The 25,151-nt window shown below is 44.6% G+C and overlaps 1 protein-coding gene across 2 annotated transcripts in view; it reads left to right on the top strand.

The window, feature by feature from the left end:
* LOXHD1 (lipoxygenase homology PLAT domains 1) overlaps positions 1–25,151 on the top strand; it is a 1,099,077-nt gene that overhangs the window by 4,957 nt on the left and 1,068,969 nt on the right. Inside the window, exons 2-3 of one of the 2 annotated variants that reach the window (XM_078674764.1) lie at positions 5,541–5,699; positions 12,790–12,941. In XM_078674764.1, the coding sequence (XP_078530890.1) occupies positions 5,541–5,699; positions 12,790–12,941 (311 nt within the window). Of the gene's footprint in view, positions 1–5,540; positions 5,700–12,789; positions 12,942–25,151 lie in introns of those variants that run through there. The other variant, XM_078674763.1, reaches the window with a different exon arrangement.

The raw sequence follows: 25,151 nt of genomic DNA, 5'->3' as shown, positions 1-25,151 counted from the left end.
CCGTACTATGGCTTTCAAGCTTTCTCACAAGAGTGTAATAGACGTGGTTGGTGTCTCATTAGTAGCCAGAAATGAGTTAATAGTGGCCGTGATTTCACTGAGTGTTTGTTCATAGGTAGGGAGCTTACCCCAAACGTGGGGAGGTGATATGAATATAGCAGGTGTATATCTGAGGGTGACGGGGGAGTGGTCCGAAAAGCAGCTACACCTATATCCACCGCCGTAGTTGCCCCAATGATGCATTGGAAATGAGGGAGAAGTCGATTATGGCATATGTCTGGTGTTGCGCAGAAAAGAGAGTGTTATTCTTAGAGGTCCGATGTGCTTGTCGTCACATGTCCGTCAACTCAGCATCTGCCAGCCACTGTCGCATAAGCATTTGTAAGGGCACCAGTCTACCTTTGTCGTTGGATAGATCTATCCAGTTGTGAATCAACCACTATGTTGAAGTCACCGCTTATAGTGATGTCTGGGGCATTTAGAATGCGACATATTGCATCTTTAAGGAAAGCTTCCTGATGGTCATTGGGGGCATATAGAATAGCCACTCTGAGCCTATGACCTTTTAGATCATTGCTCAATGATAGAAGCTTGTCCAGCAAATCAGCATGAGTTTGGGTCATCCTCCCTGGGAAGTGGGTCACTAGAAGGATTGCCACCCCGGCTTTCTTCACTAGACTGGAAGAGAACTATTTAGCGATCAAACCAACAGGAGCGTAAACACTTCCAGTGGCTTTGAGCAGGTGAGTCTCTTGTATGAGACAGACATCGCATGTAGCATCCCTGAGAAAAGAAAGGAGCACAAGACATTTCACTTAAGGTCTCTGACATTCTGGCGGAGTACATTATTCATCAAAAGATGGGTATGTGGGGATCCAACAAGGGCTGAGCGGCCCCGGAAATATACATAAATCGCTGGAATATGAATGAGCGTGCATAGGTCATCAGATGGAGGGGCTAGGTGGGAGGTGAGGGGACCCAAATAACAAGTCAACAAGCCCAGGAACACTAATAACCAGCATTTGAGGGTCCATGTCCTCGGCAATGCGTCTCTTCATTCTCCAACACAGTGTAGCTATAAAGCTCCACAGCCAAGAATCAGCATCCGTGGGGGGAGCCATCCCTTATTCCTAGGCAGTTTACAGGCAAGAGGAAATCAGAGCCTCCCAGAAAGGAGAACCAACTTTTGCCAGCTAATTAGCGTTTGATCAATCTCCAATTTGTTAGGCCATCAGTGGTCGCTTTCCACCTCTGTGGCACTGTCCTGGTGCTGTAGCTGACATTGCAGCGCAGCCCGTTCTCTGCCGCTCTCGGTTTCAGAGGGTTCATGAAGGTCTTCCTTCCTCTGACGGGCAGAGCAGCGTAGGTTTGCAGTAGAGGAGGCTGGGTCCCACGAAGGTCATTGAGCGGCGGATTCCCCCAGAAGCATCACCATTTCCAGCAATGAGTGGGCATCTTCTGTGGGTCGGATAATCTGCTTCACATTGCTCCAGACAAACTGGAGCTGGAATGGGTTCTCCATTTGTATCTAATTCCTTTCCCATGTAGGAAGTCTGTTAAGGGCCGGAGGGCCCTAAGCGCTGCAGTGTTATTAGGGAAAGGTCCCAGTAAAGTCATATTTTTATGCCTTGAAATTCAATCGCAGTCTTGTCACGTACTGCGCCCATGATTACCTCCTTTTGTCTATAATAGTGTAGGCATGTGAGAATGTCTTGCGCTTGACTTGGGGAACGGGCTGGCCACCCCGCTCCCTGGGTTCGATCAAAGACGATTTCTTGGTCTGCAAGTTCTGGGGCCACATGGCGAAAGAGGCGGGTAACATCATTCTCTAGCTTTCCAGGATTCGCCTGTAAAGGCACCCTTCCTATGTGGATATTAGAGCGCTGAGATCTGTTTTCAAGATCTTCCAGTTGATAACAAAGTTCCTTGTTCTTGTTTCGTAGCTAAAGGAGTTCCTGGCGGTGTCCCTCTGATTCTTCTTCCCGGGAATCGTAGGTTTGTTCCAAGGAGTCCACTCATTGACCTAGATCTCATCTGAGGTCCTTCACTTACATTGCTATGTCCTGCTTGATGGTTGCAAAGTCCTCCCGGAGGATCCCAAAGAGTTGTTCTAGAAATGCCCTTGTGACATGGGCCTCGCCTCTGTGGGAGCCCACCATCGCCGTCTCGTCAGGTGAGGCAGGTTCAGAGATGTCTCCCTATTCTGGTCTAACTTCTTCGCCTGTGTCTTAGTAAACAGGTCCTTAATCAGTGTGTCCTTTTTTGTGTTGCGTTAGAAGTTCATGGCAATGTGACAATGGCCTCCTGTCCCAGCAGAGGAGAGGAACACGGATGTGTGAAGTGTAGTCACTAACACCAGTGGGTAGAAAGAACACTCAAAGCTCTGGGATTCCACTAGAGTCTCATAAAACAGGAGGAGGTACAGGCAATGGGGGGCTGAGGGCAGCACATTGAGTGAAAAGGAAGTCCCCGTTGTGTGCAGCAGGATGTGGGAGGCATGGATTTGATTTTCGTGATCGCCAGTTGTCCAGAGGGTGAGCTTGACCAGGAGCGTTCACCTTCTTGGGTTAGGGCGAAGTTCAGGTTGTAGGTGATACAGCAAGGTCTTATGTGCGCGTGATGGGTAATAGTGGTACTGAGCACAGTGAAGGAGGAGGATTCCATCGCAGGGCACTGTACAAACAAATTAGAACGTTGAGTCGTCACAGCACCCCAGCTCCTTCCCTTTGCACACGGGGAGCCAGACAAAACAATCCCAAGCGCAGCCGGCTCCGCCAGACGCTGCCCCACCTCACTGGATTCCGGTTGCTAGTGCTCTTAACCATGTGGGTAGGTGCTGGGCCGAGAGTGATATCCCGCAAGAAATCCGTGTGCAGGGGAGCCCTCAGGCACTCAAGAGGACCACTAGGCCACACAAGGCCTGCCAGGTACCTCTCTGTGCAGCTCCCACAGCTGGTGGACCCATCTCCCATGAGGCTCTGACCCAGCCCCGCAGGTCCAGGCACCGAAGACTCCAAGTAGAGGGAGGGGTCAAGGGCAGTAGAAGGTACCTGCCCAGCAGTCCAGGAAGGGCCGCAGAAAGTTAGCAGAAGACGCACCTTCGCCCTGTAATGCGCAGCCGCCCACCTCAGAAGTCACCCGGGCCAAGTGCAGGTGGGCAGCCGCTTAAGTGTGTATGCTGCAGGTGGTCGAGCAGTACAAAAGGGGGTGGTGATGGACGGATTATCTGAACCAATCAAACACTCACACCCAGTCAAAAGATCTGGGTTTAATCCATCACCGTTCTTTAGCCCACTCTGCCACCCCAGTTCAGACATGGCTACATGCAAATCAGTCTGACCCTGTGCCTCATGGGAACAGTCCAGCCCGAACTGCCAAGCCATGCTTTCCCTGGACCGGAAACAAGCTTCCGAGGACCGGTTTCTGGCATTACAGCCTTCTTCAGCCCGGCTTGCTTGAATCCAGTGGCAAAGTGAGCAAGGGACTCACGTCTGAGCATACCCTGCCACACTTATGGCGGCCAAAGCGGTACAAAAGGGGGTGGTGATGGACGGATTATCTGAACCAATCAAACACTCACACCCAGTCAAAAGATCTGGGTTTAATCCATCACCGTTCTTTAGCCCACTCTGCCACCCCAGTTCAGACATGGCTACATGCAAATCAGTCTGACCCTGTGCCTCATGGGAACAGTCCAGCCCGAACTGCCAAGCCATGCCTTCCCTGGACCGGAAACAAGCTTCTGAGGACCGGTTTCTGGCATTACAGCCTTCTTCAGCCCAGCTTGCTTGAATCCAGTGGCAAAGTGAGCAAGGGACTCACGTCTGAGCATACCCTGCCCCCTTTTGTACCGCTTTTGGCCGCCATAAGTGTGGCAGGGTATGCTCAGACGTGAGTCCCTTGCTCACTTTGCCACTGGATTCAAGCAAGCCGGGCTGAAGACGGCTGGAATGCCAGAAACTGCCGGAAGCTTGTTTCCGGTCCAGGGAAGACATGGCTTGGCAGTTCGGGCTGGACTGTTCCCATGAGGCACAGGGTCAGACTGATTTGCATATAGCCATGTCTGAACTGGGTTGGCAGAGTGGGCTAAAGAACGGTGATGGATTAAACCCAGATCTTTTGACTGGGTGTGAGTGTTTGATTGATTCAGATGCTCCGTCCATCACCACCCCCTTTTGTACCGCAGGTGGTCGAGCAGGCACTGTTGGGCATCACTGTCCAGCAGGAGGCACCATTCAGATCAGGACCGCTAACACCATAGATTTTATTCAGATGCCTATCCGGAGGCTGCCCCCGGCGAGAAGGGCACCAGTAGATGTCGGCATCCGCCCCTGTGCAAAAAGCGGCAGCGGAGTTCAGAGAGATCGCTCTCACTCAGGTGACATCTTGGACACGCCTCCTAAAAGAATCATTTAGAGGAAAATGATCCCATGGAGTATTGAGCAATTCAAAATTTGGCAGACTGGGTTTCACGCTTCTGGTAGGAGAATAGGGTATCCACTGCCCTGGTGTTTTGCCTGTCACCAAATACAAAATGGCCCCATACATTTTCAAAGACTAAAGAAAGGCCAGAAGTTACAGGAGAAGGTAAATTTCTAGTGGAGTCAGATTCCACTAACAGTTGCAGAAAATATCTGTTTGAAGAAAGCACCACACTGAAACTAAGGAACTATTCAACGATGTACCACTTCACTACTAGTCTCTCTGAGGATTTTGATGTGCAGCAGAGCTTGAATTCACTCCTAAACCGGAAGGTAAACATTACTGGGGTAAGGTGAGGAAATTTGCTAGTGCAAGATATCAAACAAGTGGCAGAATCCAAACTGATTTTAAGGTATACATTGCAGTAGCAGGTAGAGCAACTAAATGTAATTTGCATCATCCAGATGGGATGTAACGTGACCTTAAAAGATTTCAAAATCATGTAAAAAGACACATCATTCGCTATTCATATGGATTTATTCTGGTGTGTTCTGCAGCCTCTCACCGTTCTCTGAATTTGGATGCAAGTATCAGGGGGAAACAGCCTTTACAACGAAACTTTTACAACGAACTACCATTACAACGCAACTTTTACAACGCAAACCATTACAACGCATAGCTCTGGGGGGCGCTCTAGGATAGGGAATAGGTTTAATGTACTATCCAACACCTTCCCTACTATCCATGGGGACTGGAGTTGGAATAGTAAATTAAACTATTCACTATCCAGCGCCCAAAAGCATTATGCGTTGTAATGGTATGCGTTGTAAAACTTGCGATGTAAAGGTAGGCGTTGTAAAAGTATGCGTTGTAACGTCATACATCCCCTATCAGGTGGTGGTAGCGCTAGGGATAGATGTTTTCAGGTATTATTATATATGCATGCCTTATCTACAATGAAATGGAAAAGATTATACAAGGGGAAAAGCATAACATGAACGTTAATTTACATGGGTGAAGTGAGATGTAGAGTCACAGATTTCTTTCATGTAAACTCTGTTAAAGTGTTGACCCCTCCCATCTTTACCATATCTTGGTGTCACTTTGGTTCCTCTTAGGATTTCAGTTTCGAGATGCTTCTCCTCCGCGAGGTAAGCCAATATGGAATGATCAACGGAGCAAACAGGATTCCTGGACCAACTCCCTGCGTCGACACAGAGGGACCTTTAACCCCAGGCATGCTCAATCCCTGCTCAGTAAAAGGGCTCCATTTGCAGGTAAAGATTATGATGTTCGTGTGCTAGGGCCCACGGTATTGCTTAGGAGGCCACCACAGCTTGCACTACCCAATGTCAATACCACTGGCCTGGATGAGCAGTTACTAATAATATTTAGTGTATGTTAAATTACTAAAATATTGTTTACTGCTGAAAATAGTGAAACATTGCCACCATGTGGTGGCATGTCATAAAAAGTGTTGGTGTTAAGAATTAAGTGCTGCAACCAAGCACTGGCAAATACTGGCACAAATTAAACACTGTGTGCATTGTGGGAAGGAGACCTTAGATGACAGAGTATACCATCAATCACTCTGGAAACCATGACCAGCAAGTTTGTAGTGAAGAAAGTCCACTCAGGAAGGTAGTATTTCAAGATGATTTATTTCATGAAGATAACAGGTTGCAAGGTACAGGACAACATGTAGATATGTGGTAGAATAGAGCCACACCAGGAGCTGCCTGTCAACTGCTCAGCCCATGACCAACAGTCTCTCTGCCTCTCTCAGTCCCAACATTCCGAGGCATCATGGGTACATTGTTACAGCTTGTAATGAGAACATGAGCATTATTTGGTGACGACCCACTAACGAACACTCCTTAGATATCAACAGTGGTGTAGCACTTTTTTGCACCCTACTAGCAGCCAAAGAGATGAGAATGTTTTCATTGCATTTCTGTAATATTGTTGTGATGCCCCTAGCAGCTAAGCCAAAGAACAAGACCTGTTGAACCAATAACATTTGACATAGGCCCTGTGTTGGGGACCAACTGCAACCACTTTATCCCACTGGACACGAACCTGGAACCACAGTTTCACATCAGAGATATCTGAGTATACTCAGCAGCTTCACCCAAATATTGTTCTTGCGTGATTGCTAAATGACTGAGGGCTTAATGTACAAGGGTATTTTGTTATGGGTTTTGCATCCATAAACTACCTTTTCCCTCTTTACTAAAGCCCTTTTACGAGTCAAAAGTCTTTCCAATTCGCATTTCCGAATCACAAATGAGGGGGGCGGGGTTGCAAGCAGCGTAGGGGTCCTATCTGCAATTCGGAGAAGAATGTATCAGTGGTTTGTGACCGCACTTGCAAAGCAAGGTTTCGCGGCAACCACACTGTGTATCACCATTTCCAAGCAAAGGTGCCATGGCCACGAGGAAAGTTGTACACAAAGGTCAAAGGTAGGCTCTGCACTCTAAACTAGTAAGAGTTAATAATGCCCTGCTGGGAATTGCAGTTTGTTGTTGGGACGGTGGTGCATAGTGCGTTCTCTGTGAGTCTAGGATGTCTAGACAGCACCGAGGCTCTGCAGGGACCACCGGCCTTCCCTTCCCTGTGAAAGTTTGGGGTATTGATCCCCCACAAGTTCCAAGCAGTTAGCAAAATCTACAGCCGTACTTGCTGTCAAATGCAGCTCACGCATAGTTAGAGGTTGTCTTCATCAGACAATAGACCATTTGTGAAGATGTGTAAGTCAGAGTGGCAGTAAGTGTGATTTGAGGACAAATGAGTGAGAATGAGTGTAAAAGAGTGTGAATAAACTTACATGTGAGTGAGTGAAAGGGGTACATAACAGCCTGTGTGTGTGTCTAAGAGCATTTGTGTGTGCGTGGGTGAAAGTGAGGGATGAGTAGTGAGTGAGAATAAGATAGAAAGTGACTGTGACTGTAACTATGAGTGAAAAAGAGTGAGTAAGATTAATTGAGACTGAGGGAGAGTTGGACTGGAAGCGAGTGAGAGGAAGTGGGTCAGGGCCGGACTGGCCATGGCGGGCACTGGGTAATCCCCTGGTGCGCCGCACGGGTGGGTCCGGTTTTGGGCCCCTGGAGGCCGATTTTGTTACAGGGCCGTTTTTGCAGCATAGCTGCAAAATCGGCCCTGTACCAAAATCGGCCGAAAACCGGCCCCAGCAAAGAGCTCAGGGCACCCCCCCCCCTCCCGAGTTGGGAGGGGTGGGTCAGCCGAGCACTTTGCCAGGGCCGGTTGTGGTTCCCAGTCCGGCCCTGAAGTGGGTGTTAGCAATTGGGTGAAAATGAATGAGCGAGACGAGTGTGAGGCAGTGTGAGATTGCAAGGGTGTGGGGGTATAAGTATGAGTGAGTGTAAATGAAAATGAATGTGAGTGAGTGAATGGAAGTAAGCGTGAGTGAGTGAGCCCTGTGTGTTACCCTCGCAGGTTTGTCACTAGTTCTGCTATACTGGAGGTAATTCTTGCCTTACGGCAATGTCCGATTATAAAATTCTAGCACTGGAATATTGGTCATAAGGGGTGCCCATGAGAAAGGCTCTGGAGGTAATTCTTGGCATAAGTGGCGCTTGTGTTAAAATGCTGACACTGGCACTCTACAACTTATTCTTGGCATATGGCACACCCATAGCAAAATCATGATACTGACATATTCGAGGTAATTCATGGCATACTGTTCATCCATTGCAAAATGCTGTCTTTTGCATACTGAATGTAATTACTTGCAAAAGTGGCACTTATGGAAAAATGCTAGCGTTGGCATACTAGAAGTAATTCTTGGCATATGGGGAACTTGTGTCAAAAGGCTGGTGCTGGCATTCTGGAGGCAATTCTTGGCATAAGAGGTACCTGCATCAAAATACTGTGACATACAGGAGGTAATTCTTGGCATAAGAGATACCTGCAGAAAAATGGTGGCAATGGCATACTATAGGTAATTCTTGGTAAATGGGGCACCAGTGGAAAAATGCTGGTACAAGCATGTTGGATGTAATTCTTGGCATAAGGGTCACCAAAGGCAAAATGTTGACATTTGCATGCTGGAGACAATTTTGGCATTAGGAATGACAACCATGGCATATGGGTGAGTGATGAGGGCAAGCAACCACGACAAAATGCTGGCCCTAGCATAATAGAGGTAATTTTCGGACGTATGGGCTATTCAAGGTATATGAATGCAAAGTAAATGTTATTATTCTGATACTGGCAAATTGTATGAAATTTTGGGCTCTGGTTAATGATATGTGTTTGCTTGAAAGGATCTCATTGAAGGAAATGTATTCCACTATCTCTTCTGCTCCTGCTCCTTTCCTTTAGACCAGGGATGTCAGATCAACGTTAGACAAACACCACTTACAAACACCACTGAAAATGGAATTAAGTACATAATTGCCCTGACATTTTCTCCGCTGTTGCTGCCGACATCAGTGAATCAATTAATAGGATTGAGGGAGGGCAACTTGATTCATGGGACATGCTGATCACAAACCATACTGCCTTGTTTAGGTGCATATCAGGACATTTTATCATCCCAACACATCCCAGACAGGAACTCCCAAGCAGAACCCTTGGTATAATGTCAAATGCCGCAAGCCTATGAGGTCCCTAGTGAGGGCCATCAAAGCAAGAGATGTAGTCACCATACCCTTGGCACGCAGGGCCTACAAGGTAGTAGTCGCTAATGCCAAAAGGTGTTGGGACGAAGAGATGGTCCGGCCTTGACGAAGCCTGTGCAGAAAGAGATTTCACATAATTCTGGGAGCTAATTCCCCATAGGGATAACCCAATTGCAAATGAACCGGCAATGAATGTTGCCCCTTCTGCGTGGGTTGAGCACTTTGGCACCCTTTATGCTGACAACACCGTTAACACCTCTTCTTATTTTGGTCATTAGTCTGTATTTCCATTATCTTGCCCATTTCCCCAGGAAGTTATGTTTGATCGTGCATATGTTAATAAATCTCTATTGGCTACAGCAAAGGAATGCACCACAGGGCCGGATGGCGTTCAGCTGATGCCTTTTTTTGGGACAAGGAAGCTTGGGCACCCTATATCTTGATTATTGCATACGCCATCGCTGTAGGTGGCACTATTTCTGAATCCTGGAAAGGTGCAACCGTGATTCCTGTCCACAAAAAAGGGGATAGGTCTGTACCAAGCAATTGTAGAGCAATAAGCCTCATTGCCTGCATACAGAAAACTATTTGTTGGTGTATTTTTGATCCTGGATTGGATCTCTGACATGTCTAATCCCAGACCCTACCAGGCAGGATTTCGATTTAAGACTTCCACAATAGATCAGGCTTTCCGGTTTGTATTGCTCTGTTGGTAAACTGTAGTAATCAACAAGGCTAATTTATATGTAGTCTTTGTTTTAGTGTCACGTTTTAGTCTCTGGCAAACATATGGAGATATGAAAATTCCCCTGCATTTACTGGCATTGGTTGCTCGTCCCTATGAGAATAATTTTGCATGTGTAAGATGGGAAAGGCAAAACAGCTTGACAGATAGGATCACAGTCTCTAGAGGCGTAAGACAGGGCTGGGACCTGGCCCCTACATTATTTTCGTTATATATAACCAATATTGTCTCTATACTGATCCAAGTCCACGCAGACACACCCTCTTTGGCCGAACTCAAAGTTCCAATACTATTATTCGCAGACTATACTGTATTGGTCTCCAAGACCCCGAGTGGTCTCCAGAAACACTTGACGCGTTTTGAGGATTTCTGTATAGATAGGGGCCCGGTGATCAATATGACCAAAACCAAGCTGATAAAACTTTCAAAAAAGGATTAGAATTGGAGGTGGGCACCATTAGAAATTGTTCACAGTTTTATATATCTGGTAATCATTTTTAGCGGGAATATGTCCTGGAATCCACACTTGACAAAAGCAGATTTAAACTCAAGAAATTAACAGGGGCAGTTCAAAAACAGTATAAAGCCTCCTACACCAAACCTATGAGGTCTGATCTCCATTTATATGAGTCCAGGGTGTTGGGATCAGTCCTCTATGAGGCGGAGCTAGACGGAAACGCAAACATAGATGCACAAACCATTACTGAAAATAAATGTTATCGTAAACTGGCATCTCACCCGGCGAGTACCACTCTTTTCGGACCTGGGAGCAAGGAGCATACACAACAAATCAATACTTCATCCTCTGTTATTTTGGAGGCATTTATGGTCTACCCCAAAATTTGTTCATTATACCTCTGCCCTGCTGGATGTCATCTCTGCCGATTACTCTGTCAAAACCCCCTGGCTCTTGCACTTTCTCGGGGTCCCTGAGCTCTGGACGAATGTGGGCACTACACCTTTTACATCTAAATTGGCACTAAAGAAGCTTTATTGGACAGCAATTCAGGCTAAAGTTTTAAGTAGATCTAACCTTCTTAGAACATCCTGTGAATTTCTGGATTTCAAAGATCACATAGGCCACGAGTAATACTGGAATCAAGTAACAGCTCCAGACGATAGAAAATTGGTTTTCCAATTTAGAGCGGGTTCTCTAACGCTGAGGGTGTTCACAAAGTGCTAGTCCGAAGGAGCTAGCAGTTTCTGGCCTTCATACTCTACCATGACTGAGAGTGTGTTGCTCGTCTTTTTTACTTGTCCCGCCTACGCATCACCTTGCAAGTACTGGCTAGCCGCCACTTGCAGGCGCTTACGCCAGCGTAGCCTGTAAGCCAATCTCTGTATTTTGAGGGAAGATTCCTGCTTGTTTTTTGCTATCCCTGTTGCTACGTTCATTGGGGCCATGTGGATATTACGCTGAAAGCTCATTTCTCCTGTATAACACAGGTGATATCCTTTGTTCACTGTAGTTGGCACCCAGAAGGATTAATGTGCATTTATCCTATCTAATTCATAATAATATTTTTTTAACCATCTTTTTATTATTCCTGGAGATATTTTATTATAATTATATTGTATCTTAATTCTGTTTGTTTCAATATAACTCTGGTGTACTATGTATGCACTTTTATGACCTTTGTGTCCGAAATAAAGTATTTTTGAATTGAATTGAAATTCTGCGCATAAAGGGGCACCCCTATGCATTGTGATGCACCCATGCCAAAATACTGACATTGGCACAATGTTGATAATTGATTAACAGTAGGCACTAACTGCATATTTTGAAAAAAATTGGAGCAACTTCTAGGAAGTGTCAGGCATATTTGGCTTGTCATACTGTGAAAGTAATTGAATATTTAATGAGAGCCCAGTCAGAGCCCATGGCTTTGCAGCAAATGTATGTGAAAAGTGTGCTTTAACACCTTAACGGCGGCCGCGATTTTGCGGAAGTGCAGCACTTCCGCAAAACGGGCGGGCCGCGTCGGCCATTGGCCGACGGCAGCACTGGGGAGGTAGTGCTGCCGTCGGCCAATGGCCGATGGCAGCACGGAACGGGTTAAACACAAGTGCCTGCTGCCCTTTCTGTAATACTACAGTGCCCCAGGTGTGCGGAACACAAGCACACATCCTGGCTCTCTTGGGGCAATGTGCGTATTACTCTTGGTGTGTGGAGAGGCATGGCTATTATCGAGCCTAGGTAGGAACCATGATAAGTCCATGAACTGCAGGCCATCAGGGTCAGGTGGGCAGTTGTATCGAACTTCTTTATGGTCTGCTGGCAGCTAAAGAGATGAACATGTGTTAGCTCTTCTTCTGTCTTACTTCTGTGATGCCCCAAACACTTTGCCAATGAGCAAATCAGGTGCATCAATAACATTATCAGAGTCATCTTCCAGGCTGGGAGCTAGTAGGAAGATTTACAGAGGGTTTAGTATTGAACGTGGAAGTCCCCAACCCCAACACCGCTTGTATTTAGCCAGTTGGATGTGAAACGGAGTCTTGTTCAACTACGCTTCAGGGCGAAGATCACCACTGCCTTTGATGTTGGGTTCCAATTCAACAAGACGTGTCCTACATAGGCCCAGGACCCCAGAACCAACCCAGATGTTCTGGTTAACCTCTGATTGTGATAATAAATACTGTTTAGATTCAAGGTTTGTAAAAGCCTTTTATGAGGATTGTCCAATAATCAGCCACAGCTCTGGTATTAATGGACACACAGTCCTGCCACTCTCACCTATATGATATGGGACGGTTGCTCTTCATATATTTGGAAATTAATGGCTAGTGTAATTCCAGTACGAATGGGAAATTGGGAACATTGTTACCTATTACGACAAATTTGCAAATAAAGTGTTAAGTGAACCCATATACATTGGTTGTACATACTGATAGAAAAGATTTTGATAATAATCTACACTGTCACTATTTTTAATATAATAGCATAGCATCATGGATCACTTTTTGCTTTCTCTGCAGCACGTACTTTCAGTGCCGGCTCCAGTGGCCACCGATACAGAAATGGCCACGTGGATCTTCTTCCGCAGTACAACGCGCTAAATGACCGTCACATGATGGACTTCTACGCAAGGAAGTTTGGGCTGGAAGTGAACCCACGACCCCCTTCAGCTGTATGTATTTATTTATTTATTTATTAATTTTATTTTACAGAATTTTATATAGCGCGTTCTTGACCCGAAGGTATCGGTTATCAGAGCACTGTCCATAGCACCAGTTGCTTTACATGAGGACACTTTTTTTGTTGTTCTTAGGCACATGGAGAATAATTGATTTGCCCAGAATCACAGGATGTTGAGCATCGTTGCTGAGACTCAAACCCAGTTACCCATAGTCGAGGTCGACCGCCCTAGCCGTTAGACCAACTCCTCTATGTATACCTAAATGTGTTTCTTTACCCTGCTAATATATTCATTTTTGTGACTACTCGAGGTGGGCAAGGCACGAGGGTGGGTCCCAGGGGTCTGGCTTGACCCTAAATGCACAAGAACTAGCTGAGCCCTCCAAATACCCACCATGTCAGAAGACAGCTCAAACTAGGTCAAAACTGCGTAAATGAGTTAATTACTGTTTTGGATTTTGTAACTGTTTGAGTTAAATACTTCATAATATAGTACTGCATTGAGAGACATTTCTTTTAAATCATACTTCTTAAATGAAACCATACAAAGATTTGAGAAACAGTGACCTGACAACGTTTCGATGAGTAATTCAGAAGACAGTTTAATAGGAACGCTACCAGGATCTGAGATCCTATCTGCTATGAAGGACAAGGAAAGAGCAGAAGGGCACGGTTCGCACGAGCCCTTCTAAGGGAACATTGCTTCTTTGTGGCAGTCATGTGTTCTGCCCTCTAGTGGACACCCTCTGATGCAAAACAATGTGACGCGTATTCCCAATTGTGCATGCACACCATATTTTGAACATTCTGCTATGTTCAGGAACTCCCTGTAAATGACATTCACTTTGAAACATGTGAATATATTTAAATGCTGCTTACTTAAGTCAGCCAACCATAACTTCATCATTCATCATGGTGGGCCACTTCAAACTGTCCCACCAGACTTTCACAGGCATACCCTGGACAGCACGGAACCTCTTTGCCGTGGCGGACATTCCGTCGCGGTGCTGAAAACAATGACGCATAGGCAGTTCGGACGGCCCCCAGCTGTCCTCCGCACACTACCACTGTGACGTCTGACGGCCCCCGGCAAAGAGGTTAATCAATTCAATTCCTGCCTTCAGCAAAGGTTCCTTGATTCAAAGTTGTATAAGTGTCCCTCTTGAGTCAGATCCAGGTGAAATCTTCACATACTTCCAGTTCCTTAAGTTTTTACTTGAAGTTTCTGTAGAGCCAGATGCAAAAACACTGAAAGTCGTTCATGAGGCTGCGGTTCCTCAAGTCATTACGAGAGGTGCCTCTCGGATCAGCTTCTGGCCTCTGCTGAATTACCAGGGTTTTTCTTCTAAACATCTCCTAACACTCCAACACCAGCTGCACAAAAATAGACCAGTCTTGTGAAATCTGTGTCCAGAATAAGGAACGTGTTCCTAGAATCCACCATACTCCGCTAGCATGCCAAGCTGCCGTGAAACCTGTCACAGTGTCACACAGACGGGAGGACGTCACACATTCCTTTTCACATGTACCCACTGAGCTGGTGAGATTCATGGGAAAGTCACTTAGGGGCACATGCATCGATATTGCATTTTGCGATTCCTTAATTGCGAAAAATAAGGAATCGCAATTAAGGAATTGCAAACTGCAATACATCAAGAAATCGCTAAAAAATAGCGATTTCTTAAAATTCCTTAATTGCGATTCTCTAATTGAGAATCGCAATTAAGGAATACCTCCCCATCCATTCCTATGGGCCTAGAGGCCCATAGGAATGAATGGGTAGGCGTTCTTAATTTGCGATTCACCATTAGAAATTCGCAAATTGAGAATGCAATTTCAAGGGTGCAGGGGTGTCCAAAGGACACCCTGTTGCACCCCTGAAATCTGCCTATAAGTACATTTTGCACACACACATGCCCCAAGGGCATGTGTGTGTGTAAGATGGAACTTTGAAAAATGCACTTTAGTGCATTTTTCAAAGTTTTCACAAATTACCATGAAGGTCAACTTCATGGTAATTTGCTCCCCTTATTTGCAAATTCGCAAATTTTTTAAGTTTGATGCATTGCATTTAAGGAATCTCAATTTGAGATTCCTTAAATGCAATCGCAATTTAAGAAATCGCAATTTTGCAATTTCTTAAATTTCGAAAATTTACAAAAATGATAATGCATCCCAAAAATTGGAATTGCATTTGCAAACGGCCGAATTTTGCGATTCGCACCATTTGGGAATGGAATTTCCATTGATGCATGTGCCCCTAATTCTTAAAACTGCGTCCGCTATTTCCTGCGTCACGATTCTAAGGGTTGTGCAAAGATAATCGCATTTTGTGAAGTTTGATATATTTCTCCGCGCTGACTTTCCTTCGCAGGAGCTAGATCATTATACTTGGGCAACAAAAAAAAAATCGTGTTAATTGAATCCAAACAAACTGTAAAATGCATGCAAAACTTTTATCACCAACTTTAACTTTTCCACATCTTTTCCATACACAATGGCCCACATGCATCAAGCATTTTTGCAGTCGCAGACGGTGCGATTCCTTAAAATCGGCCGTTTGCGAATGCAAAAGTGCTTGTTGGGATGCATCATGCCATTTTAGAAGTCGCATCTTTTTTACGATTTCTAAAATTGCATTAGCATTTAAGAAATCGCAATTGTGCGATTTCTTAAATGCTATGCATCATTATAGAAAAATATGCTTTTTTTAAAATTGGAAGTGCAAATTACCACGAAGTTCAACTTCGTGGTAAATTGCGAAATTGATTAAATATGCACAAAAATGCATTTTTTAAACTGTAAAGTTACACACACACATGTCCTTAGGACATGTGTGTATGTAACTTATGCTGAAAAGTACATTTCAGGGGTGCATGGGGGGGTCCTTTGGACCCCCCCCTGCACCCATGAAATTTTCTAAGTGCCACTCGCAATTTCCATTGACTCCTATGGGCCTTTTGGCCCATAGGAATCAATGGAAATTGCGAAAATTAAGTTAAGAAATCGGTATTTCTTTGGGATTCGGTAAAAAATGCGATTTTTACCGAATCCCACAAGAATACCGAAAATATTGATGCATATCATTTTGCATTTCTTAATTTGCGATTCCTTATTTTTCGCAAATTAAGAAATGCAAAAAGACACAATGATGCATGTGGGCCAATGCCTTTGCGGAAGAAATGAATACTTCCTAATGTATGCATAATATATCAAACGCAGAACGCTTTTATTAGTGTTGAATAAGGATAAGGGCTATATTTGTTTATTGCATTTGCAAAGGTAATTATTTTCCCGCATAACAAAAATTTCTGCAAACTTTGAAGAGCAATGAAGTTTCCCAAAGAACTTTTGCATGGTAGAAAAAAAAAATCGTAATTTCGCATAACTCTTGCGACGAGCTCAGATTGTAACAGTAATTAATGAATACCTTACATTGGTGCACTACTGACTGGGAGCAGCATTGTGTTTTATGGCCATTGGCACATACAGAATTGCACATGGTAAGCAGACCCGCTAGGGCGTTTTGCATGAGTGGCTCTGAGTGACATCATCGACGTGACAGGCAAGCCTCACTTGTTCATACTGCATACGTGTGACCCTCGCGGGGCAGCACGTGCTGCACCTGTTCAAGACAGGTGCATCACACTGATGTTCCAGGCGCTCCTCTTGAAGCGCACCATCCTCTAAGCCAAGGGTGGGCTTGGGAAGAGGGGTGCATCAATTCACTCATCCATCCACTCTACTATCCATTCACTTATTTTTTCTCCCACTCACTCATCCTTCCATTTACGCTGCCATCCTTTCACCTCTCCATCCACATATCCACCAATCCTTTTACCATGCCATAATTTCACCCCTTTCATATATCTATCCATTCACTCATGCATCCACCATCCATCCTTTTACTTTTACATCCTTTCACCTGCCCATCCACCTATCCATCCATCTGAATACTCTGCCATCATTTCACCTGCCCATCCACCTATCCATTCTCCCAGCCTTTCACCCACTTGTCCATCTACTCATTCATTCACTCAGTCATCCACCCACTTGTCCATCTACTCATTCATTCACTCACTCATCCACCCTCTCATCCATCCATCTTCCATTCACCCTTCCTTCTATTCAATATTCCTTTCTCGTTTCCCTTTTCTATTTTCCCATCTTTTCTTCTTCCTTGTTACTGCTTGCTCTTCTATTGACTCTGTATTCCTTTATGACGTTACTTGTGAGGTTTCGTCATCCGAGCTGCTGACAGAAGAGGCCCATAAAGAACCACATGCCCTGATGCAGCTGCTTAAGCATGGGGTCCACAGTGCCCCCGCTGCACAGGGTCCCTGAACACCCCGCTGTGCAGCATGGCTAAAGAAAACAAACAAAAACAAGCATTTGCAATGCAACAGGTCTCGCATTCACGCAAGTATGAGCTATGGGCATTGTAAATGCCAATGCCTATTATTTATGTTTTGGGTTTTAAATTAAAGGCATTGTCATTTACAATACTAATAGCTTAAACGTTTGCAAATGCGAGACCTATGGCATTGCAATCAAGGGCCTTCTCAACCGCTTGTTAGATTGTAAATATCAGAGGAAGAGACCGGCCTGAGACTTGTTCAAAGTAGGGATAAAGAGTGCAGTGAAGAAGATGTGTAAGTGTTGTAAGTTACAAAGACACAAAGTGTTAAGTGAGAGTTACTTATGATCCAAGCTATAAACACTAACAAAGCGCTCTAACAACGTTCGCTCTGTGATTACACTGTTGCGGCTCAGGAGGAAGAGCGGGAGGGGGGCTATTTCCTGCCCTCGTCATGATTTGAGTGTGCAGTGTAGCATTGCGTAATGTCATTGCTATCTTTGGCCTAATAAAAAAGCATTCTAGCTGTAGTAGGGTCCTGGTTTCACCTCCTGGTGCAGAGCAGGCTGTGCTTTATGGCAGGCATGGAGGAAGAGAGCAATGGTCTCAGCTGCAGCTCTGGCCTCTTACAGTGCCACTGCTATTACTAGTGAGCCAGAGCTGCTGAGGTGGTGGTATTGGTGGTGGTGGTGGTGGTATTGGTATTGGTGGTATTGTTGGTGGTGGTATTGGTGGTGCTGGTATTGGTGGTGGTGGTACTTGTTGTGGTGGCATTGGTGGTATTGGTGGTGGTGATATTGGTGGAGGCGGTATTGGTATTGGTGGTGGTGGTATTGGAATTGGTGGTGAATGAGCAACGTGGAGGAGGACGGCGGACTACTGGGGGCCCATGTAGTGCTGTCATCGGGCTGAGGGAGGCGCTGTCTGGCACCATACACTCCGGGAGGCGGCTGCCGAGTGCGGTGCTGAGTTGTGGTGACCTGTCGAGATGAGCCTAAGGAAGGCGGACTTGTTCCTGCGGCCGAGGTCAGGTACTGCGGGCCGTGCGCAGCAGGACACACAAAAAAAAACCGGCATGTTACAGCGAACCGCTGATAGCGTGGTATGCCGTTGCCTAACCCCTCTTGTGTACGGTAGTGTGGGACCCATTGGTGGGCAGCGGCTGGGAGAGACTTGGCAGCACCACCCCGTATGGTGAAATAACGTGCTGAGATCGCTGCTGCCCACATAATCCCCAGTGAGTGCTCACCGGACGTGGCAGAAGCACCCTTAAGCCTAAGGCAAACATCAGGCGGCACCTCAAGCAACTTAAGAGCAATTTAAGAGGCAAGTGTGGTAATGCATGGCCCTGTCTGAGCAACAATCCAGTGCTGAGCAATAGAAGGGAGGCCTGGAAGGTGGAGAGAGGCCTAGATCTCCTTGAAATGTAGTGTGCACACATCTGCGTCGGGTTCCTGCAGCCTAGTGTGGCTAAAGCAGGGGAAGAACAGCAGCAAGGTTTTACTGGATGTGAAAGCCCGTAAAACCTACTACCACTTTGCCGGGATCCTGCGAGGGGAGTGGGACAGGACTATACGTCCAAGGCTCCTTAGCAGCTTCTGCTGCCACTGATGCTGAATCAATGCGCCCGGATGTGCCTTTAAAACATCCGAGGGCTCCTGCAGCATGGGACGCGCGCGGGCCAAGGGCTGGCCCATTTGCGCCCGTCAGCGGTAGGAAGGGGCAGGGCAGGGCCACCTCCCTTGGTTTCATTCTACTGGGTCCGATTCAACGGGTCCGATTCAAACTTATTGATTTTGTATTGACTCATTGCCCTGACCTGGTACACACGGATTCATTCCGAAGGATCTATTACAGCTATTGGCCTTAGCTGCTTTCTGCATAGACTGAACAGAGGAAAGGGGAAAAACTATTGGGAACTGTATCTCCAAAAATTGCCAAGATTGAGGGCTTGACTGCCGTATTGAATCTGTTCATGACCACCACAGATTGGGCCGCTCACAATTAGATTACCATACAAAGTCCTATGGAGATTTAGAGAAATGTATAAGCTATTTGCTTGTTGGCCACATAATATTAGCTTGTTTTTCTCCCTGTGATATTTTGTAGCTGGACCATCTCTTAGCTACTTCTAAATATTGTATAGCTGATTGTACACGTTATATTTTAAAAGTAGCCTGGTGTGGGGGTGCTGTGGCGGGACGGTTAGGGCTTTGCCTGAAACAGGTTGTATAATGGGGAAGCGCACTTGCCTGCCAAAACCAAAAGCTTCCAGCGCATCTACACTCCCTCCAACCTCGATTGACAAGATGCTACAGAGGGCAATAGGGGTGGTCAATACAGAAATCGAGCTTACGAAGAGGCGTCTCTCACTTACCTCTGACCTATGTATTCCAGCGCCTGACTTATCAACCCAGCAATCACTCATTCAAGGCCCTTTAGATCTAATAATGACACCACCAACCCCAGAAGTCCCACCTATTAAAACTGCACACAGAGAAAGGAACATCACTACTAGCCAAAAGAATGAGAAGTGAAAACAAATGTTTCAGGCGGGCCCCAAAAGAAAGAAATCGTGCGAGGAACCAACATCTAGCCTAGAAGAGGGTGAGGAACAAAACCAAAACCCAAATGGTCTACCCCTCACTAGAGTAGACACAATTCACCCGACCTGGGCACTGAAACTTTTGACTGACTTGAAGACCCAACTAACAGATATCATAAGACAAGAACTGGCCCCCATACTTAACCGCCTAGACAAACTGATATCATTGGGGGAAAGTAGACAGACAAATTCTCACACAAACTCAACCCACACAAAAATAAGGGGGATTGACTCTTGCTGTCAGGTGGACATCCTTAACCTTTATCTCCGGACGGTTTGGGTACACAGGCCAATGCTGGCCACACCACAACTCAAGTGATGAGACACTTGAATGTCAACTATCATCAGGCATGCATGAGTACTAAGCATATAGCTCCCTCTTTAATGGGTAATATTAACAACAGCTCCCCTCCACAAGGGCTTAGTGGGAATGTGAGGGGGTGGACGAGGCAAGAACACACTGGCGAGGGGCCTGATCAAGTAAATCTGCCGACTATAAACCTTCCCCCTGCCTGCACTCCTTTCGTAATCATACTGACAGGAATCTCGAGAGTTAGAACCAATCAGAGGGAATCACAACTTAATCTTAGGAACAAATGTTTGTTCTGGCTAGCAAGACACAGACAGTTTGAATATGGTTTTGCAGGAGAAATCCTTTTTTTAATTTTTTTATTTATTGAGTTTTATGACAGCAAACAGACAACAAAAAAGTACATGCATAACAGTAAGCAAAACACATGGGCATGTTAGTGAAATATCAGTTTTCCTTAACTTCCTATCCAGTTAGTAATTGGAGACCATAATTGATACCCAAAAGTTTTCTTTCTTATGCCCTTAATTTTATACAATGCAGTCTCAAGATAGTAAATAGACAGTAATTTTGTTTGCTACTTAATGAAATTTGGTGATTCCACATCGAGCCATTGAGACGTGATACATGATCTATAAACAGACATAGACCGAGAAAGTTTAGGGCAAAAAAAAACATATGAGCAGCATCTGCTGCATATAAACCACAACGGCTACATTCAGTCCCCCGCCCCGAATTCCATTTAGCCAGCTTACCTGGCGTGTAATATAACTCAAAAACTGACATAAAATGTTGACTAATCAATGGTCCATTCAGTAATACCTTCATAGCCACTTCTATACTTCTCCCCAGATTAATTCGCTCGAAACTCAATTTATTTTGCCATTTTGCTTCATTAACCACTAAGTCATCTTCTACCTTCTCCAAAAGCAGTTGATATAAGGGCCCGATTTTATATCTGTTCTTAATTGCTTCAATAATCTAAATTTTCCCTAATACAATCATATTCTTTGATATTTTCTGTTCACAAAAACTTCGTATTTGAAGGTATTTAAAAAAGTCAGTGCTATGTAGCTTATATTCCTTCTTTAGATAATCAAAAGAAACAAAATAATTCCCCTGAAACAGATCCCCGAGTTTACGGATCCCCATATTGTGCCACCTTAGCATTACCCGGTCATTAAATATCTCCGGAAAAAAAGAACAATTTTGGAGAGGAAAATAAAGGTTTAATTTAAGGCATATTCCAAATCTCTTTTTTATTGTCCTCCAAACAACATAAGCAGTATAAAAGATCTTAAATTTGTTTTTCTTGTAGTAGCTTGGCTCAATAATGCGGTTTAGACATTGTTTTGCCTCAGTGCTCAAAAGCATCTCATATATAGATGGAGCAGAAAAATCCTCAGTTGGATCTTCCGGTAATATTAACACCCCCATGTGCTGTAGTATCGTTATCCAGTGATAAAATTGGAAATTCGGAATACCCCACCCTCCTCTCTCTCTGGGCAGCGTACATTTTCTAAATGCTCTCCGAGCACAATGATACCCCCAGAGAAATCTAGAGCACATTCTCTCTATTCGGGAAAAATAATAAGTGGATATAAGAAAGGGGATAGCCTGAAATAAATACAAAAATTTGGGAAAGATGAGCATTTTTAATACATTGGCGCGCCCAAAAAGTGCTGTAGTATCGTTATCCAGTGATAAAATTGGAAATTCGAAATACCCCACCCTCCTCTCTCTCTGGGCAGCGTACATTTTCTAAATGCTCTCCGAGCACAATGATACCCCCAGAGAAATCTAGAGCACATTCTCTCTATTCGGGAAAAATAATAAGTGGATATAAGAAAGGGGATAGCCTGAAATAAATACAAAAATTTGGGAAAGACGAGCATTTTTAATACATTGGCGCGCCCAAAAAGTGAGAGCTGTAAGTTATTTATTCTTTCTAGTGTTTTATTAGAGGAAGCTATAATTGGATCCAAGTTTGCATGGATAATATCTTCAACTTTTGCTGTGATCTTTATACCTAAATAAATAGCCTCTTTTTCAAACCTGATATTTTCTGGGCGGCCGGCCTCCGAGTGAATAAGCTGTGTCTTTTCAATATTTAATTTATAGCCAGAAAGCCGGCTGAGCATCTCAGCGGCCTCTATAATATTAGGTAATGCATTACAAATATCTGATGTCAGAACCGCGATATCATCCGCATAGGCACAAACTTTAAAATCCCGATTATTTATCTGTACAGGTTTGATTGCCATATTTTTCTCCAGGGTAATGATGAGGGGATCGATATACAATGCAAACAGCAAGGGGGAGCAGGGGCAACCCTGTCTCGCCCCCCTTGCTATCAATATCTTCCCTGATAATTTTCCGGAAACCCGAATAACAGCAGACGGGTGAGTATACATTGTTTGAATTGCCCTAACAAATTCCGGCGGAAACCCCTTCCTTGCCAGGACTGATCACATAAAACTCCATGAGACCCTGTTGAACGCTTTTTCAGCGTCCAACAGGGCCACACCGACAGGAGAATGCGTACCCTGTCATCAGTCCAGCAGAGATATGATCCGTCGTATATGATCTGTAGTATCTCTACGCTGTATAAACCCGTGTTGTTTTAACGAAACCAGACCCGGCATCAAATCATTTAACCTATTAGCAATAAGTTTAGAATACATTTTGCTATCCGAGTTCAATAATGAAATCGGCCTGTAGGACCCCATTTCAGTATCTATTTTACCTTTCTTTTTAAACACCACAATCGTGGCATTAGACCATGAGTTGGGAGCCTTCCCCAGATAAGCTTGCTGACAGACTTCTACCAATTCTTTTTGCAACATGTCCCTAAATGTCCGATAAAATTCCAAAGGAATATTATCAGGGCCCATAGCCTTTCCCTGAGCCAAGCCTAAAATTGCTAACTCAACTTCTGCCCAATCCAGTGGTGCCAACAATGGCGTGCTTTGAGTGTCCGACAATGTTGTTGGAATCACATCCCTTAAATATTCATCCACTTCCACCCCACATGTATCCTCACTATATAATGATTGATAAAATCCTTGGAATGCTGTTAACACACCTTCCTTAGTCTCTTGCATAACCCCCTGCAGATCTCTGATTTTAAGGATGTCGTTATAACCAGCTTTCTCCCTTGCCCTTTTCACTAACACGCTGCCTGTTTTCTCCCCAAACTCATATGCCGCTTCTTTATGCAGTACATATTTTCCAGCAATTTGATCAGCAATATTGGCATATGCACTAGCCCTTTTATTAGTAAGATCCTTTTGAACCAAATAAAGTGATTCTGTTTCTGCCCCTAACCTTATTGTCTCTGCCAGCTTCTTCTCGGCCCCTAAAACTTGATCAAAATCCTGTTGATGTTTAAGCCAGATCTTTTTACGCTTAAATTTAGAATAACTGAGAGTTTCGCCACGGACAACCGATTTAAATGCGTCCCAGACTGCTTCCTGAGCAGCCGTACCTTTGTTAATTTCAACAAATTCCTGAATTATTTTAGCCATAAACTGACAGTATTCCTTATCCAAAAGCAATTTCTTGTCAAAAGACCAATTGTTGAAACTTTGCTTTTTCTTCCAAATCTAAAGCCAACTCTAATATAATCGGATTGTGGTCGGAAACTAGTTTAGGATGGATCTTGATTTTGGCTTTAGTTAATATTACTGAAGTAGTAAAAGAAATAATCTAATCGAACGAATTTTGAGTGAGGGGCAGAAAAAAAAGTAAAGCCTGATCCTCAGGGTATTTTAGGTTCCATACATCATAAAGGCCATTTTCCAAGATCAGCCCCCGGATCGCAGAATAAACCAGCCTCTTTCTTCCTGAATACACGTAATTAGATCTAACATTCACACCTGCATCAATATTAATATTAAAGTCGCCGCACATTAACATTGGTAGTGTCCACTGTGCTAATTCTAAATTCAAAAAGTAAAAAAGTTCTGCATCGTCCAGATTAGGCCCATAAACATTGCACAGTGTAAAGCTGCACTTACCAACCTTAAGCTCGGAGATAGCCCAGCAGCCCCATTTGTCTGCCGCAGCCTTTATACACTCACCCACTCCCCTTCTTTTAAGTATGGCTACCTCTCTTTTCACACCAGTTTGTTTAGAACAAACCACCAGCTCCATACCCATTTGTTTTAAATACCCTCTGTTGGCCCATGCAACATGTGTCTCTTGCAGACACAATATATCAATATGTAATATCTGCACGATTTTGGCTAAGACTTGTCGTTTCTTAGGGCCATTGAGACCGCAAATATTTAATGTACAGATCTTAATTTTCCTTTCCATAAACATTATTATTACCTGAAACAGATTCCCAGATTGGGCAGCCAATCTTCTTGACTATAAATATTTTGTAGTCTCTTTCGCGTCCTTTATAGCTCTTGTCTAGTTTTACTTTCCTCGGCTTATCACCTTCCTGTTTAAACCCTTTCCTGTCTGTTGCTGTCTTTTTCCTTCCCCACCACCTAGACCTCATGCCCAAACCCTTACCCACCCTTCTATCCCTCCCTTTCCCACCCCTCCCCCCACCACCACCCATCCTACCCAACATATGAGGCCCAAGGACCTTTAGTCCCTGCAAAATATGGTGTGCCGTGCCCCCCCCCATGGCCCCGAAGACAAGAAAATATACCTATATCTCAACTTAGGAGAGAGAAACCAAAACCTGAAAGAAAAAGCATTAATTTACTCAGTGAAAAAGATCTCTACAGCGTAGCTGAGGACCCCCCACATTATCCCAAATTCCCCTGCATTATATCTTATAACACTTTCCCTTACAGAGTGTCCAAGTATTCTTTAGCCTGAACTTCTGACCAAAAATATTTTGTTTGACCTTTAAACATAACTTTGAGTTTTGCCGGATTCTGTAAGTACACCACCGCCCCCTTTTTTTGAA

This window comes from Lissotriton helveticus, chromosome 2_1, assembly GCF_964261635.1.
Source record: "Lissotriton helveticus chromosome 2_1, aLisHel1.1, whole genome shotgun sequence".
Lineage (NCBI taxonomy): Eukaryota > Metazoa > Chordata > Amphibia > Caudata > Salamandridae > Lissotriton > Lissotriton helveticus.
The sequence above is the reverse complement of the archived record's forward strand: the minus strand, read 5'-3'. Positions and strand labels throughout refer to the sequence as shown.